Consider the following 16499-nt stretch of genomic DNA (forward strand, 5'->3'; position numbering starts at 1 on the left):
GCGACAAGCTGTAAAATGTCAAATGATAAGTTCACCGACAGTGCAAAATCTACGATATAAACGAAATGCAGGTTGCAAAAAAGTTTTAACTTAGTAAACAATTTTGACATTTTTTGACCTAACGCTACAATTTGGACCTAATTTGGACTTATATAAAGGCGGGCGGATGAAAGTACGAAAGAAAAGTTTCAGAAGTATAGTTGGACAGGCGAAAAGATCAACATCGAACATTGTTACAACGGGCTGAGGTCGTTCTTGATCGTTTCAACAACGAACATATCTTTTATTTATATCGCAGTGTGTCTTGTATACGATTATTAATCGTACAGAAATATGGTGCAAATAACTACAGGACGAGTTACATAGAAGCTTATCGGGATGCTGCTGAATTCGGTTGATTCCCGAATCCCCGCTTTTTCTGCTACCGTGTTGGTATTGAAGTAATTTCACTCAAGATGCATCTATACTATTGTCATCCCGTCGAAAAACTCTTCAAACACCCAAATTCGTAGCGCCGACTTCAAAGCTCGAGGTTTCCGACGCTGCACGACTCCCGGATTTATCAGCGCAGCCGCAGAACTTGCACATGTTGTTGAGATACCTCTTCGTGTTCCTACGCATTTTCGAGGAGCTGATGTTGTAAAACACCGGGTTCATGCACTCCGAGAACCTCAAGCAGAAATACTGACCAAGGCCAAACCAATAGTCGACCACAACGTGAGCGCTGCCGAAAGCAGACCAGATCTCATACGCTGAGAAAAGAGAGATAAACGGTCATTGTCGGGTGAACCTAGTTAGATTCATTTGAGTACTTACTGACGAAGGGAAGATATCCGAATATGAAGGACACCACGATGAGCACTAACTGCAGCACGGCCTGTCTTTCTTTTCGGAGGCGCTTTTTCGTCGCTTTGTCGTCGTTCACCAATGACGATTTCGCGTGGTAATGGACAGACCGGCAGATCAACACAGACACTATTGCGACCACTATCATCGGTAGCAGGATTAGGACGATGTAGCTCGACATTGAGTATTTCATATAGTCGTCAAGTCTAAAATATACGAAGTTTGTTCGTAACAATAATGATGACGAGTTGGTTCTGCACTCAGCAGTGATCAGACATACGTTTCTAACAGCAGGGTGCACGCGGGCCATTTTTCATTCTTTTCACCGCTGTTGCGATCTCTTTGTTCTCCAGGCACGGCCCCGGTAAAGATCCACAGCGGCACGAATCCGCACAGAAAAGCGATTACCCATGTTAGGAAGATCCAAAGCTGTGAGATTCAGAATAATGCACCATATTAACAATCACTGAGGAACTGTATTTTTGGTTCGTCATAGGTGGGATAACAGACTATATTGTGTGTTGCCTTTGTTAGAAAATGAGTCGACGAGCTTCACTGCAATACTTTTTGAGAAGGGTTGGAACATTTCAACTAATATTATATTTGGCGTTGATGGGCGTTTTTATGACTTCTCACATTCAGATAAAATGCATTAATTCGTGCGTCGCCAGCTGCCGAGATAACACTACGTAAATGACGAGTCGAATGATACAATACTAGAGTTACCATACGTCCGAGGACGCCTGAATGTCCTCCATTTTGGCAATTCGTCTTCATTTACAGCTTTTACAACTAGGCGAATGGACGGGGTCAACTGAAAATAGGCTTAAATGACGGACGTTCGAGCGGGTCATTCGGGTGTCGAATCATTGTGATGGCTTTTTTTTAGTCAACACCACAGAAATATCGTAAAAACTGGGTAATGCGGGAATCGAGTGAAAGTGGTGACCATTTTTTAGTCAATACAACAAGCTTTTCAGTAAATATTTCAAAATCAGCTGATTTCAATTTCGGTAAACTAGCTTTTAGTATTTTTTTAAAAGTGCCCTGGTTTCTGGATTCCAAAATATGATAACGCTATGCAATACGCATGATTTTACCGGCTGATACTGAATCATTATGTATATCTGGACAATGGGCCACTGTATGCAACATAATAGCATGGCATCCCGAAACATTTATAGCATGGCCTTAGAGCACAATAGCAACAACCTATCACGTTGCGTGGCCTGCCATAGTTTACATATAAAATCGAATTTTGAAGCTAAAGTTGCGCATTGTGTATACTGTATATACTGGCCGGAAGATGATAGCATCCATCAGGCGTAAAGTTAATAGAAGAGAACTTCTGATTTGTGTCAAGTCGATACAGATAGGCCTGCATAAATGCGAATCATATACATAATCTATTAATGTAGGAACTGAAAGATATAGTATTTACGCATAGCTCTACCTTCGCTCGTCTTTCCGAGATCCGCTGGAAGGTACTGGGATGTTGTATCGACAGATATCGCAGAATGGCAAAGTCTAGAATATGCATGGAGGTGGAGAAGGTTGTCATGAGATCGACAGACCAGAAGAGCTGACATAAAAATAAAAATAAAAATACAAATACAGCGCAATGTTGTGAAGTGACCATGGAAAATAGATGTTTGATAAAACGCTATCAGTCTAAAAATATAGCCTGGCAGAGGAGGATTACATCAAAGAGTTATATAAACTTCTCGGGGTGTCAGAAGAAATATATAATAAATGCCCATAAGCACAGAAGTTTGGATGTGCGGCACCCTTATTTTGGGGCTCAGCTGACACTACCACGCGAAGAGTAGAGTGACCATGGGATACCGAATACAATTAAATCCATGTTTATCGGCGCTTAAAGATCAAATGCAAACGACCGTGAAACTCTGGTAAACACCTTGCATAACAGATTGACCTCCCTAATGTGGGCTAATCAGAGACTAAATCACGGGTCGCCATCACGCAGCCCGCAAGGTCATATTTTGTGGCCTGCGAACTAATTTGAGATTTCGGAAGAACGCAAACTTAAGTATTTAGAAATGCTGAAATTTAGATCAGTTTCAAAGTGTTGTTGCTTCAATATAAGCTATTCGCCTTTGCCAAACATCGTTATTCCTCACTAGTTGAAACGGCTTCGGCGATAGCAACAGCATATAGGGAGAATCAGCTGATATGAATGGACAATGGGCGCCTTGAGGTTCAATGGCTCAGACACTGCCAAGACCAAGACGCCTTCGGTCTTCTTACATTATCAAGCTTTAGAACAGGGGTCTCAAACATGCGGCCCGCGACGGCATTTTGGATTTTCAAGTATTCGACAATATATTCAACTGCCACATATTTTTTTAGATTTGAGAAGTTAAAGTTTATCTAAAACTTCTCCAAATACCTGAAGTCGCATTAAACTTCACCATCACATCACTTTCAAAAGCTGTCATACGGTGGAAGATCATCTATTATGTCACATTTCTAGTTGATGATGATAAAACATGACCCGTTGATGATTCGTGACTGAAAATTGTGATTTGGACTTGGGCGCAACCCGTTCGTAGAATTACTCGAATTCGGACGTAGGTGTTAAAATCGAGTTGAGTTGGGTCAAACGTTACAATCAGAGAAGGACTCGTGACTCGGCGCCTTGATCTGGTTCGACCACGGACGCAACAAACTATCAAACTGTCACGGGGAATAGTAATATAATCAATAAGTCGCAACTTCCATTGCGTAACGTATATAGCTATTTAATCATGTCAGTATGGAAATCATTGCCAATCTGTTGCTCCCATGATGTATAGTTAGTCACATCCTGGGTGATCATTGGTCTCTTTACTCGTGGTATTATTGCCGGATCCGAAAAATTAGTGGTACGCTCCATAGCTGTAACATCAATGGATTCTTCGACGATTGGACATTTCTATTCCAGGGGTTCTTAACCAGGGGTACGAATCACCACATCACGGGGTACGAGATGCATTGTGAAATCAAGCCTACATGCGATCTAGAGCCAAAAACTATTTTGCAAACCCCCAAAAAAGTGGAATATTTTATGGGCTCATTTATTAAACTTTAAAAAATTCTTCGCTCTACGCGCGAGTTTATGTGAATAGACTTTTTTGTATTAATATAGGTACCGTCAGGAATTGTGTTGAGAATGGACAGGTGTATACGAGAAATCTTATTGAAAGCACAAGGGCTACGATCGCTAAAAAGGTTAAGTAACACCGCTATTACTATATGACACAATATTTATTATATTTAAGTTGTTATTGATCTGTTCCAATCGTAGGCAAAGCTAACGCTGATTTAATTTGACTTCGGCAATGACATGAACGATAGCCTACTTATGTCTACACCAGAAACCCGGATTAGGCTACACTGCCTAAATGCTATGATATCAGATCAATCTTGGGTGCATTCTAAAATATTCTACCTCTAATTGTGGCACGTCAAATTTCCGCAAGCTGCAGCATTATAACGCGGCAGCTTTTGCGATGTCATGATGTATTTTTCCTCTCGCATGGTGCATATAAATCATTATTTTGACAAATTATGTGCAGCGTGTCAACCGTGAAAAGTACAATAGTGAATTACATTTCCACGATATTTGTGGCATGACAATCTGCAAGGATCCGTTAAATAAGGCCTATTCTTAGGAATTATACATTGAAACCCCTATTATTGATGCTGCGGCCCGCGGCGTCATCAAAACTAGGAAATTGGCCCGCCAGCACTGATGAGTTTGGGACCCATGGAGATAGTCCGCGTGTCTCGCCAGCCCTAATATCGATTCCTTAGTCGCTGAAAAACGTTGTCATGTATGGTGCGCAGCTCATAGTTCTAAATATAATGAAAATGACGATCATGATCTTTCTGGATGTATTTGCACTACTTTAATAAACTATTACTTCTTTCGTGGTGACCTATATGACACGTCAGTCGCCCATGTTTGAGAGCGCAGCGTTGTGCTGACGTACAAAGTTTTAAAAACGTGATTTCTAAACTGTGTGGCATATTTTGTCTCGATAGTGCATTCTTGCGGCCCGCGACCTCAACGAAATTTGAAAAGATGCCCGCGACCAGTTTTGCGTTAGCGGCACTGGACTAAATGAACGTATTCCATAGGGCAGTGGTTCTCAACGGGGGGTCCGCGAATCAATTTCAGGGGGTCCGCGCAACCTCCAAATTTGCAAAATATGTGATAACATGTCGAAGCAGTTTCGCTTCATAACTGCTAAAACTGAAGGACTCAGGAAAACTGCATGGCCGTCTGAGATGAAATATTATAGTGTGCAAATTCACTTTATTCGCCAATTGCCACTGATACAAACATTTTGCTGTTTAGAGATGTTTTGTTAGGGCTTCGGAATAAATTCGCTTGCAAAACAAAATCTATTTTTTCCCTGTGATAACCGCTGTAGGGATGGTGTGAACATCTGAAAGGTTCAGGTTCGTGTGATGTGAACGCGAACCTTTTTGAAAGGTTCTGTGTGAACGCGAACGTGAACCTCATATTGCAAATTTTAATGCTACATTTCAGTGAAGGGATATATTAATGTACATGTGACCTAGCGACCTAGCGACGACTCGGGCCACATTATGTCACAATGCTGAAATACATATTGACGTTTTAAAGGTCGCCAAATGTATACACTGGGGCAATCAAGTGATATAATAATCCCATAAAATCAATATTTTCCGTGGCATTGCCAACAATTTCGACGGGGACTTGCAAGGGAATATAAGCTCACGCCTTGGACTAGGCCAGACCGGACTATGTATTCGGCGTCTGAGTATTGCTACATTGATATTGAGCAGAGTGTAAAACGGGTTTCTATACTTGCTACCGATATCATCCCATTAACATGTTATACAGGAGCATCCAACACCCCAATCACACGGATTTGTTTTTATAATACAATAAACATATCAAATCAAGATGCCTGCTATGCCCGTATGCCAGCTAGATTTTTTACATTAGACAACGATCTATTCCGAATTTCATTTATTGGTTGAATAAGCATCATTGGCAACCACCTACATGTATCGTATTTCCCTCTTGATGTTGCGTGATTCCTGGTCAAGCTCACACCAGAGAGTCGCTAATTATTCACATAGGGCTGGGCAAAATCGAGTACCTCAATGATTAGATTCTGAATCACGTAAAATGCTTCGAGTCGAGTCGAGTATTCGAGTATCATTCATTATGACGTCATAAAAGAATGTAATATGTCAAAGTTTAAATATGTACCTTTTATGCCACAACAAAGAATATAATCCTTGTTATCCATCACATCAAAGATAGTTTGGTATTTTTTCGACCAGACGGGTTTCATTACACTTTGGCCAATCAAGGTTTCAAGGTTTCCACAGTGGAAAATTGTATCGAAACTAAGTCTCGTTGATAAATTAACTTGCAGTGGCGAGGAGCGTATATTTCAGTACTCGAAAAATCGACTTTTGCTACTCGACTCGAATCATTAAAATAATTACTCGATTCAGATTCGAGTTCTCGAATCATTGCGCGCAGCCCTATTTACAAACGGAGAGCTGGATATTTCGAGCAAAATTTTGTAACAAAGCAAGTAAAAATTTCGAGAATGGCAAGGTTTAGTGTTGACTTTTTTTATGCGGCCAGCGCCATGCATAGAGTGGCCTGAAGTTGAAATGCAAAGAATTTCAACCAACGATGTCATAATGACGTGAAAAATTGTAATATATAAAAAAGGTTAACAGTGCAGAACCTATCAAGGTTCGTTTGCGAACGTGAACCCCTAAATTTCTGAGGTTCACACACATAACAGCCTCACGTTCACACCATTCCTAATTAACCGCTATTCCCGAATAACTTCAAGATGATCTGCTACATAGAAATGACTACGCTGGACATTATATTAATAAAATGATGATGGTGATGATATTGGTGCCATGTATGTTGCGATCAGACCCAAAGTTGTCGTTGGAAGTGTTACGCGTTATTATTACATTCGCCATCACCTATCTTTATGTAAATTAATAGATTTTCGGCACTCGTTCATCTCAAATCGACGACGCGGATTCTCGAGACACGGCAGCTTATTTCAAAAAATGGCAGCCATAGAATTCGCTTTAAAATCATAATCGTCTTTCCAATGTCCACATAAATAGTATGATGTCAATTTCAAGAAAGGTCATATTGTTGCTGTTTATCACTAGCCTACAGTTAATATCTGTACAAAACTGATGACGGTTGCACGGTGATAGAGCTAAATTTGAACCAAAACTTGAGGGGCCTGCGAGGGTCCATGACGGTCCAAAAGGGGTCCGTGAAGACAAAAAGGTTGAGAACCACTGCCATAGGGAATGAATTCTATAATATCACCCAGTATTATGGAGTGCTAGCATTACGCAATGCTAGAATGTCGCGCTAATCGCAGTTAGTCGATTTACCATATATTATTCAATATTCAATCATCCACAATAAGCTAATCGCAATAAGTCGATTTACCATATATTATTCAATCGTTCACATTGTGATTAGCGCGTTATTTCACGTTATGTTATTAGCATTTGCACTTTCGCCATAAATATAAGGTCTGGGCTGGTAGTGCACCTTACGGCGCAGTAAAATCCTTGAACCACGCCTACCTAGTACCTACGCGACACGCCCTCCGCATACTATTCACAGGGATATCTCTGCTGACTATTCAGCTCTGTGCTGGTATCGGTATCTCCCCAAAACTGTACGCGGCGTAAGGCGCATTCGACGTGCGTGACTTACGCTGTGATAACCAGGGATATCCCTGACGATAACAAGTCGACCAATTACGTTCAGACGTGCCGCTACGTTATCGGTAATTGCGCATATGTAATTTCAAATAACAGTCCTCCGCATATAAGTGATGATCATCTGTACGCACGTATAGTGGTTACCTTTATTGAACGATATGAAACGACGTTTTCTTCTCCTCCGTTGAAGGGTCAACGCCCGGGGTGCTAATTTCTCTCCTAATCGGTTCGCTTCATCCGGGAGTATTTGGTTGTAGTAACAGAATGAAAATTCTGTAGTAATCCTAATTGGTTGATAAAATCGTATCGACCGGCTGATCAATATGGACGTAATGGAACTGTCGTTTAACGCAGGGCAAGCCTATCAATCAATGTATAGACGACGACTGTGGAATAGCATTTCACTGGCAATCCGATAGTACACATTCACGCGTTGCCCAGTAGGGCTGTTCAGAAATAACTTTTTTACCCGGATTCAAGCCATTCACTGATTAAATTGTCAGGTTGCAATACAAATTTGAGTCAATTCCGACCAGTAGAAGCGGAGTTATGTGAGTTTTTCGATGAGAATTCTCGGATTATCCTTGATCGGTGGATAATCCGCGATTTATCAACGAAAATCTCACATAACTCCGCTTCTACTGGTCGGAATTGACTCAAATTTGTTTTGCAACGTCTTTAAAGACAGCTCAACAATTTCATGGGGTTGGCAGAAAAATTTGGAAAATTTTATTTTCAATTTTCCATGATAAATTAAAAATTTTAATTGGATCTGCGGAGTCCTATACTTGTTAGAATCGAACCAAATTTGGTGTGCAGCGTTCTTTAGGGTAACCTGACAATTTAATCAGTGAATGGCTGGATTCCGGGAAAAAAGGTTGTTTTTGAACAGCCCTATTGCCCAGTGCCCACATTCAAGTCAAAATAGACGCAGATTCCACTGAATAAATACTGGTCAGCGCTCGGGATTACCATACCAAGGTCTGATATATCGACTTCCACTATACCGTTACACGCCGCATGATTTTCATCGCTTGCCGTTTTTTCTTATGTTATCTCATGTTTTTCATTGAATGTGCAACTGATCTGCATGTTATCTATTTATATGGAGTAATAACCTCGCGGACTGCCGGCGCCGGCGCCACGACATATTCGGCGACCCGCGGCTGGTTTCAGATTCCGGGAAAAACACGTGACTATTTATATATTTGAATGCTTATAATAATATCCGTTTCGCAACGGCAAGAATGTTCATAATAATATCATCCCATGCGATCATCTACATCAGTCTCTTCTACATATTATGGGTGTTTCGGTAACATAGCGTGATTTGAATGGCGGACTGGCTGATGGCAACTAGTGGTCATTGAATTGGCGTGGCAATAGGCCAGATGCAAACAATGACAATAGTGTGCTTGACTTTCTCTTGATGGGTGCCCAGTATTACTGAATCTATACTTCTCATCGCTTTGAAATACCCGGATAGTCATTAAGTGAGTTGCGCTCATGTATTATAACATCCAATAAAAGTGATTGTATGAAACACGCTATTCTAGAGAAATGGGGGTACTGTTTGCTCTGTGAATGTAATGACCAAACCCTCTGTCCCATCTGTTTCGGAACTACTGCTCTCAGAAACAAATGCAGTGTTTGTCAGTATTTCGCAAGGAGGAGTTACTAGACACTCAATAACAAAACGCGAACAGAAGTTTTTGAGTGCTTTTCAAACCCTTCATTTGCTACTTTCACTTTAGTTTTAGTTTTGACATGTCTGGGAAATTGCTACTTCTAGTTGTAATTAAGTAGAAATTCCGTTACTTCTACATCTAGTTGAGTGGCAACGTTGACTACAATGACCAACTCCGAGGATAAGTTATATTTATATCTCGATACTGCAATATTGTGGGTTACGGCCCTATCAACTTGGAGAAGAGGCCCTTTGCCTATTTTGAGTTGGCGACTCCCATTCTAGAACAAGATGGGTGTTTGATTGAAAGACTGCTCCTACTCGTTTCGACACCTATCTCTTCATTCTATCGTAATCTGGTGTTTTGAATTGATGAAAATACTGATGAATGAAAGAATGAACGACAGAAAGTACCGTATACCTACTTTGCAGAAGAAGTTCGGCGGCAACCAGACGTCGAATCCCAATGTTCTTCGGTACCAAAATAACGGGCTTATGAGCGCAGACATCAAATCAGAGACGCAAAGCGACATGATGAAGAACATGAATACGTTTCTGCGCACGGAAAGAGACTGCGTCAAGTACTTTCGTTGCGGACAAACGGACAGCGCGCAATAGCGCATTCACTGACCTTAACTTAGGAGTGCTCCGTATCACCACAATCGTGAGAGTGTTCAAAAATACACCGATCGCCAGAAAGAGAAATATCACTGTGCCGGAAAGGATGGTTACGCTGTCGTCGAACGGCTTGATGTAAGTCCTGTTAGGTGTAATTGCACTTCATTTCCAAAGTACGTTTTGGCGCCAATTCTATGAGTTATTTTGTTGCTACATTTAGCCTTTACTTTACGATAGAGAATGAAGCCATGAAGTGATTGCGATATGCCCAAACATCCGAATAAACCTGATGGTGAAATGAAAAGAATGCAGCGTTGTCGCAGGCAGCACTCGCAGCAGTTTATAAAATATCGTCCTCGAAGCATTGGTTCAACTTGCAGCGACAATTTCCATGATCAGCCGTCTATCACCACTAATGATATCTGGATGACAGTACATCGCACGAATATGAGGTCAGTGGAATTATCCAGACACTAGAGACCGCACCAAGCCTAAAATTGGCAGAAATCATTCACAATTGGACTCTGAATGAGGTTAGCGTGCCACACAGTAAGTAGGCTGCTTATGGTAGCTCTGCGTTGCCTTGATCATATTCTAACCTCCAAGGCAATGACTTGTTTGATAAACCATATTTTGTCAATATTTCAATTCAAGAGAGGAGATATGCTCATCTCAGGAACTGGAATAGTTGCATCAAACTTGTCCTGGAAAAAAGATCTCTCTGTATTTCGATTGAAATCAATGTGTCGTTTTATGAATTTTATATGACTGCCTGTCTGCATGTCACCGGTATTTTGTATGTATTCTCGTGGTGGATTTTATTATAACTAACCCGATAATGAAAACATATTGTAAAATTGTGATGTCTTGCAATAGAAGGGTTAATATGCATGCCAGAAAGCAACAATGATTCAGGTACCGATAGGGCTAATTGCGGTTGTAAGCTGCAGTAGCGAGAGGGTTAATGCGCGGCAATAAGGGTTAATTAGTCTGCAGCGGAAGTGCGAAAATTGTATCTTTTGAAGCGTCATTTTGCCATCGAAAGCGTACGGTACGCCGTGCGTTCGCTTTCCATTTTTCTCAATGGGCATTCCGCGCACACATGTGTCTGTATGCATCGGATATTCTATTCTATATATTTGACAAAATGTATTAGCCATGACAGAATCCATACATGGCATAGCTATTACAGGTGGTATCAATATCAATGCATCATTTCTTCCCATGTGTCCCATGATGCAGGTTTATCATGGTACTGTCGGGATGGGATATTCCTATGTCCTCTCAGCATCATTCATATCGCGCGGTGTGACACACTGTAATTTACGTCATATTGCCACAAGTATATATTTTGTAGACGACATAACACCGAAATTTTATATGTGAGTAATAAATAAACTTTGGTTGTATGTGCACGCAAACGGAAATGTCGTCGACAATGATACCTTGTATCCAGTAGTATGAGCACAGTGAACACCATATAAGTCGATTGTAAATTGTGTAAATCGTGGTCATGTTTTCTGCATTGGAACACTGCATTCCATGTGATTCTTACGACATTTTTGCTTGCAAGATTCCGTGGCTATGGTTATAGCAACATATTCTAACAATGGTAGATTCGTGCTTTCACCCACGTGTTTTAAGTCTTGACAGAGCTTACACACAGTTCCGAGAATTTTATACCAATCGCAATGTCGAGTTCGAACTATCTCATCTGTTTTGACTCGCGTACAAAAGTACTGCATAGCCTTCGCCTATACAATGCGATACAATCGATTAACTCGAATACGGTTATATTCGTTCTCATATTGAAATTGTGTGAGTGAAGGAAATATAGCGAGACTTACGGTATCGTCGTTCCATTATCAAACGGAGTCATCGAAGCGTTGTAACTCATTCTTCTGACCTTCAATAATAGCAATCAACTCGGATCTACTAATTTCATACGATCCGCACCGACTTCAAATTTCTAGCTTGCCAGGAATCTTAATCACATAAAAGAATAGCTAATCTGGACATAAATAATGTAACCCAACTGTTGGTCATCACCGTGAGAATAGCGAGTGCTGCAAATATGCAGAGAAATGCAATATATACTCATGTTCAAATATTCCGCATGGTATTAACATCGTACTAATAATGTAATCTGTAAAATTAATCGTGTGAATAATAGTTCCTTCTCGCTACACTCGGAAATGTCAAACGTATCTCTATATAAATCTGATACATTTTATACCCATGACCCGAAGAATCAATCAATGCGACACCATGGATTCCAAGGAATTATTGCTCTTCCACTGTAATCAGAATTGGGATTATAAGGGCACGATTTTCCCTGATATCCGCTATTTCGAATTAGAACCGACCACGGCGCCTCTAAAGAATCACATCACGACCCGATTGTACGCGATCCGACCTACATTCCCCATTTTCAACGAGTAATCGCGCCTATGTACAGGATGTGATCTCACGAATCTGCGTTAAAGTGAATCATGACACATTTTATACATATAGTGAAATTGCATATACGGAATTCTGGCATGCGACACGGTCATACACGAAATTTTAAAATGTGTACAATTGTAGAGTTCTAGTAATCGGGGGCATATCGATCCATTCGAGATTGAATATGGATCGATTGTCCATGCATGTAATGTAGATCAATTACTGTTCAATGTTACAAGAGTATATCTTAACCGTTGGATATATGGTCGTAATTTGACGATGAAGATATTATATTCTATTATACTTCACAATATAAATGCTAACACAAGTCTACAAAGATACGAAGCCTACAACCATGCCAACTATACTGTCCAACTCGAACACTACCTCAAGCGTAAATAGCAGCGTATACGCAGCTTCATTGTGCATCAGGAACGCTTAGTTAATGGCAACGGTAAATTTTCTCTGCATCCGGTTGAAAACCCTCATTGTATATCTTGCGTAGTGCACTTTTGCGACTAAAGTTGATCATGCAGAAGCTGCTCGCATCAAGTACAGACTGCATAATTGGATAATGCTGTCATGACAACTATAAAAAATAGAGATAGACCGAGGACTGCGGTGTCCGAAGGCAGCAAACCCAGAAAGTACCGATATGTTGGTGGTGAGAAATTCTCGTGCCATTCGCCGAACTGTTGTGCTAGAAGTGATGACTTCTTCGGTAAAATATGATCAGTCGCAGTTTATTTAACTTGCCTTATAAATCCCTCATTAACTTGATCCTTAATATTTCCACTCACGTCCGACTGCGCCCAAGGCTTATTCGCGAGTATAGAGGGTTACATACAGTGTATTATGGCCACATCCATTGGCTTTCGTTAATATACGAGGCGTTGTTTTTCTCTAATAATTTCCACACGCTTCGGCAAGCCTGTGGTTGACAATGGCATTCACCCCGACCACTAATTCCCAGTTACATCCCGGCAATCAATCAGTTTCAATTATTGTTTCTCGCCCTTGACGCGAAGGATACCTTGTCAATAGGAGCACACTTTGCGTATTTTTAATCCTCCGATCAAGCGATGATTGTCCTACGAACTAAGTAATTTATGATTAATTGCATTCATATGTAGCAAGATGTTCGTCAACATATCGGCCCACCAGTCTAGTCGCCATTAAAATAACAAGCGAAAAATAGTCTTGCAAAAATTTAAAATGAAAGTTTCGAAGTTTGCAATCCATCCCGAACGCAAATCTCATTTTCGAAAATGAACGCTGCAACCATATCTAGATATAAATTGCCAACCGGATGCACAATGCACATACACGGTGAATCCGCGATAACTTCCATGTCTCGGGTTGCATTTAAAACAAACATATTTAAACCATGGCCCTTGTTCAGAACATGTTTTTATTGTTTCTTTTTAGTCATGACGTCACAAATATTCAACTTTGACGTCACAGTGGTTTGTCATTGACAATTGAAAATATAGGGTGAATATGGCCCCTTCGACGAAAAGGACTTCCGACCACTGTCATAAACAGACCAAAAATATCTTTAACCACGACTACATCGTTATGCAGCATTTCTACGGTCGGCGGTATTCATCATCAGAACACCTATTCCGTACCAATGATCTATATCTACATGCTATAACTGTTGAACCGACGAAGATTTCGTTGGTTCCAGCCACCCCACATCGTATATGCGTCGACTATATTGGGTGTAAATCGTCTGTATGATCATACTACATGTTTTTTTCAGAAGTATTTACACAGCAATTATGGCATAACAGACAACGTATGATTTTTTTCATTTTTTATAAAAGGCATTTGTTAAAACACTGCTTAAAACACTTTTTAAACAAAATGTTTTGAAAACACCGTATTTTTAAAATGTAACCCTAACCATGCCTATGTAAAAATGTATAATATATATCCCTCAGTACTTTTACTAGACATCTTTGCTGCGGCTGCTTTTTTTTATTGCAAAATCTTTCGTCAACGCTTTTAAATATGCTTGGATTTAGTCCAATACCCAGGCTACCAAATAACACAGCTCTTCATCATGCCGCTTCCATGCTACAGGCTACTATGAACGAATTAGAACAAAACGAACGAAGGTAATGAATAATAATGGCCGCCACTGATGCTCAAAAGAATATTCTGATTCAATAATTTAATCATGTTTTTGCGCTTACGATCTCGATAATATATAGCTTACTCTTCCAAAATATGTGACCGCTTTACCATGACCTGTAATTAACCACGACCGAAGGTCATATTGTCATTAACTGCACCAAATATAGCTCACCGGATATTTATAATTAAGACCTGCATTTCCATATTATTTCTCCAAGTGTCGTACATTCCAGCGTCAGAACTTTAATAAAATCTTCATCGACATCTTTTCATTTGGATCATTTTAAATAACATAAAAATGGGGCATTGAGTGAGAAAATAATGTTCTGACACCACGCGATGCGTCCAATACGTTCTGTAACGGCAATTGTTCTTTTTCGATAGCTTTGTCGATTATTTACTTTCGTCGATTTTGTAATACTCTTCGCTTCTCGCAGGAGCAATCCGATAAAGCACAGAAATGTGAAGATTTACTTCACTCGACCAAGTGTCATCTTCTTTGAACACTTTAGTTAGCAGTGGTTCTCAAGCTTTTTGTCTTCCCGGACCCCCTTTGGACCCTCTCCCCACACACAGGTTTACTTCAAATTTTGCTCAATTTTAGTGCAAGCGTCACCTGTCTTGTGTAAATATTAACTGTAGGCTGCTGATAAACAGCAACAAAATGACTCACGTTTTAAAACATATTATTCATGTAGAAATTATAGGAAGACTTTCAGTATTTCAAAGTAAATTATGTAGCTGCATTTCTTGATATATGCGGTCGAGTTGTTAATAGAATCCGCGCCGTCGCTGTGATGTGACAGAGTACCTAAATGCCTTTCCACAAAGATAGGTTGTGGCGAATGTAGTAACAACGCGTAACGCGTCTGACGACACCTTTGGATATGATCGCAACATATCTTTAATGAACATATTACGTTCAGTCTAGTCATTTCTAGCTAGCAGCTCATTTTGAAGATTAAATGAAATAGCGGTTTATCACAGGAGAAATGGATTTTTTTTCAAACAATTTGTTTCCAAAATGTCAACAAAACATATCTAAACAGCAATATGTCTGCATCAGTAGGCTATTGGCATACATCATTAAATGACAAACATCATTGAACTAAGTTTCCTGTTACATTTGAGTCGCAAAGATTTTTCGTACACAAATTTAGTGTTAATTTTTATTCCTGAAAATTCAGCGATCCGCAACATTTATTTTGAAATTTTACCGGTCCGCGAGGATATAAAGGCTGAGAACCACTGCCATAGTTCTTACCGTCGTAATAGTGTTCTGAAAATCAGTTACAGTTTCAACACTTATAAGCACGTATATTTAATAGCGCTATCCAGATTCTAGGAGGTATCAAATGCGTCCAATTGTACGAAACAGGCAATCCATAAAAGCGAATGAAGCACATGAAACCATACCGGGATTAACGACAATAAATACGATTTCATGCGGATTACGCCGATGTCTTCGTGATGAATTATTCATAGCTACGTGCAGACTGACACTTTGATTCGATACATTATTTGCAAGTTCCATTTTGAATGAGAATGAGTTATACAGGGGCCCAGAGAGGAGTTTAAGAGTAGGTTATACAAAATACAACATAAATAATATATTACAATGAGGTAATAATCGTTCATCTCTTTCGACGCCGCATATTCCCATATATCCTCGCTACCGATTGCTTTTCATGAATCGCGTATAGGAGTCCCAACTGGGATGAAATAACAAAATTCAGAAGCGAACTAAGAAAAAACACAACTCGCTAAAACTGAATAAAAATTCTTCAAACTGCTGTGATAGCATATAATAACTTATTGCATGGAATACATCTTATTCGGACAGTGTCTAGGATGGACACATCATCACCTCTATATCATTATTATTGTCCGGCGTATCTAAACATTCAAATAACCCAACACCGGAATCGCATTAGTTCTTACTACAGAAATACCGAACGAACTCTGCACACTTCCA

General features: G+C 40.1%; 1 protein-coding gene across 1 annotated transcript; it reads right to left on the reverse strand.

Annotated features, from left to right (window-relative positions):
* Positions 1-217: 217 nt before the first annotated feature.
* LOC145433422 (neuromedin U receptor homolog nmur-2-like) lies at positions 218-12511 on the reverse strand. The gene is made up of 7 exons (XM_080310522.1): positions 11785-12511; positions 9951-10079; positions 9745-9874; positions 2300-2428; positions 1127-1275; positions 817-1052; positions 218-752 (listed from the first exon to the last, which is right to left on the reverse strand). Exons 1-7 carry the CDS (start codon positions 11832-11834, stop codon positions 493-495), a joined length of 1083 nt encoding a protein of 360 aa, XP_080166648.1. The 5' UTR covers positions 11835-12511; the 3' UTR covers positions 218-492.
* Between the last annotated feature and the right edge of the window lie 3988 nt (positions 12512-16499).

This window comes from Botryllus schlosseri, chromosome 2 (genome assembly GCF_051294905.1).
Source record: "Botryllus schlosseri isolate E-star chromosome 2, Bs_hap1, whole genome shotgun sequence".
In the NCBI taxonomy this organism is placed as follows: Eukaryota; Metazoa; Chordata; class Ascidiacea; order Stolidobranchia; family Styelidae; genus Botryllus; species Botryllus schlosseri.

Bases quoted from the DNA above. Each gene is read 5' to 3' on its own strand.
- LOC145433422 (XM_080310522.1), bottom strand. From the start codon at position 11,834: ATGAGTTACAACGCTTCGATGACTCCGTTTGATAATGGAACGACGATA. The intron at 10,080-11,784 runs GTAAGTCTCGCT...TACACCTAACAG, and splicing joins GATAATGGAACGACGATACC to GACTTACATCAAGCCGTTCG. The intron at 1,053-1,126 runs GTATGTCTGATC...CGTATATTTTAG, and splicing joins TGCACCCTGCTGTTAGAAAC to ACTTGACGACTATATGAAAT.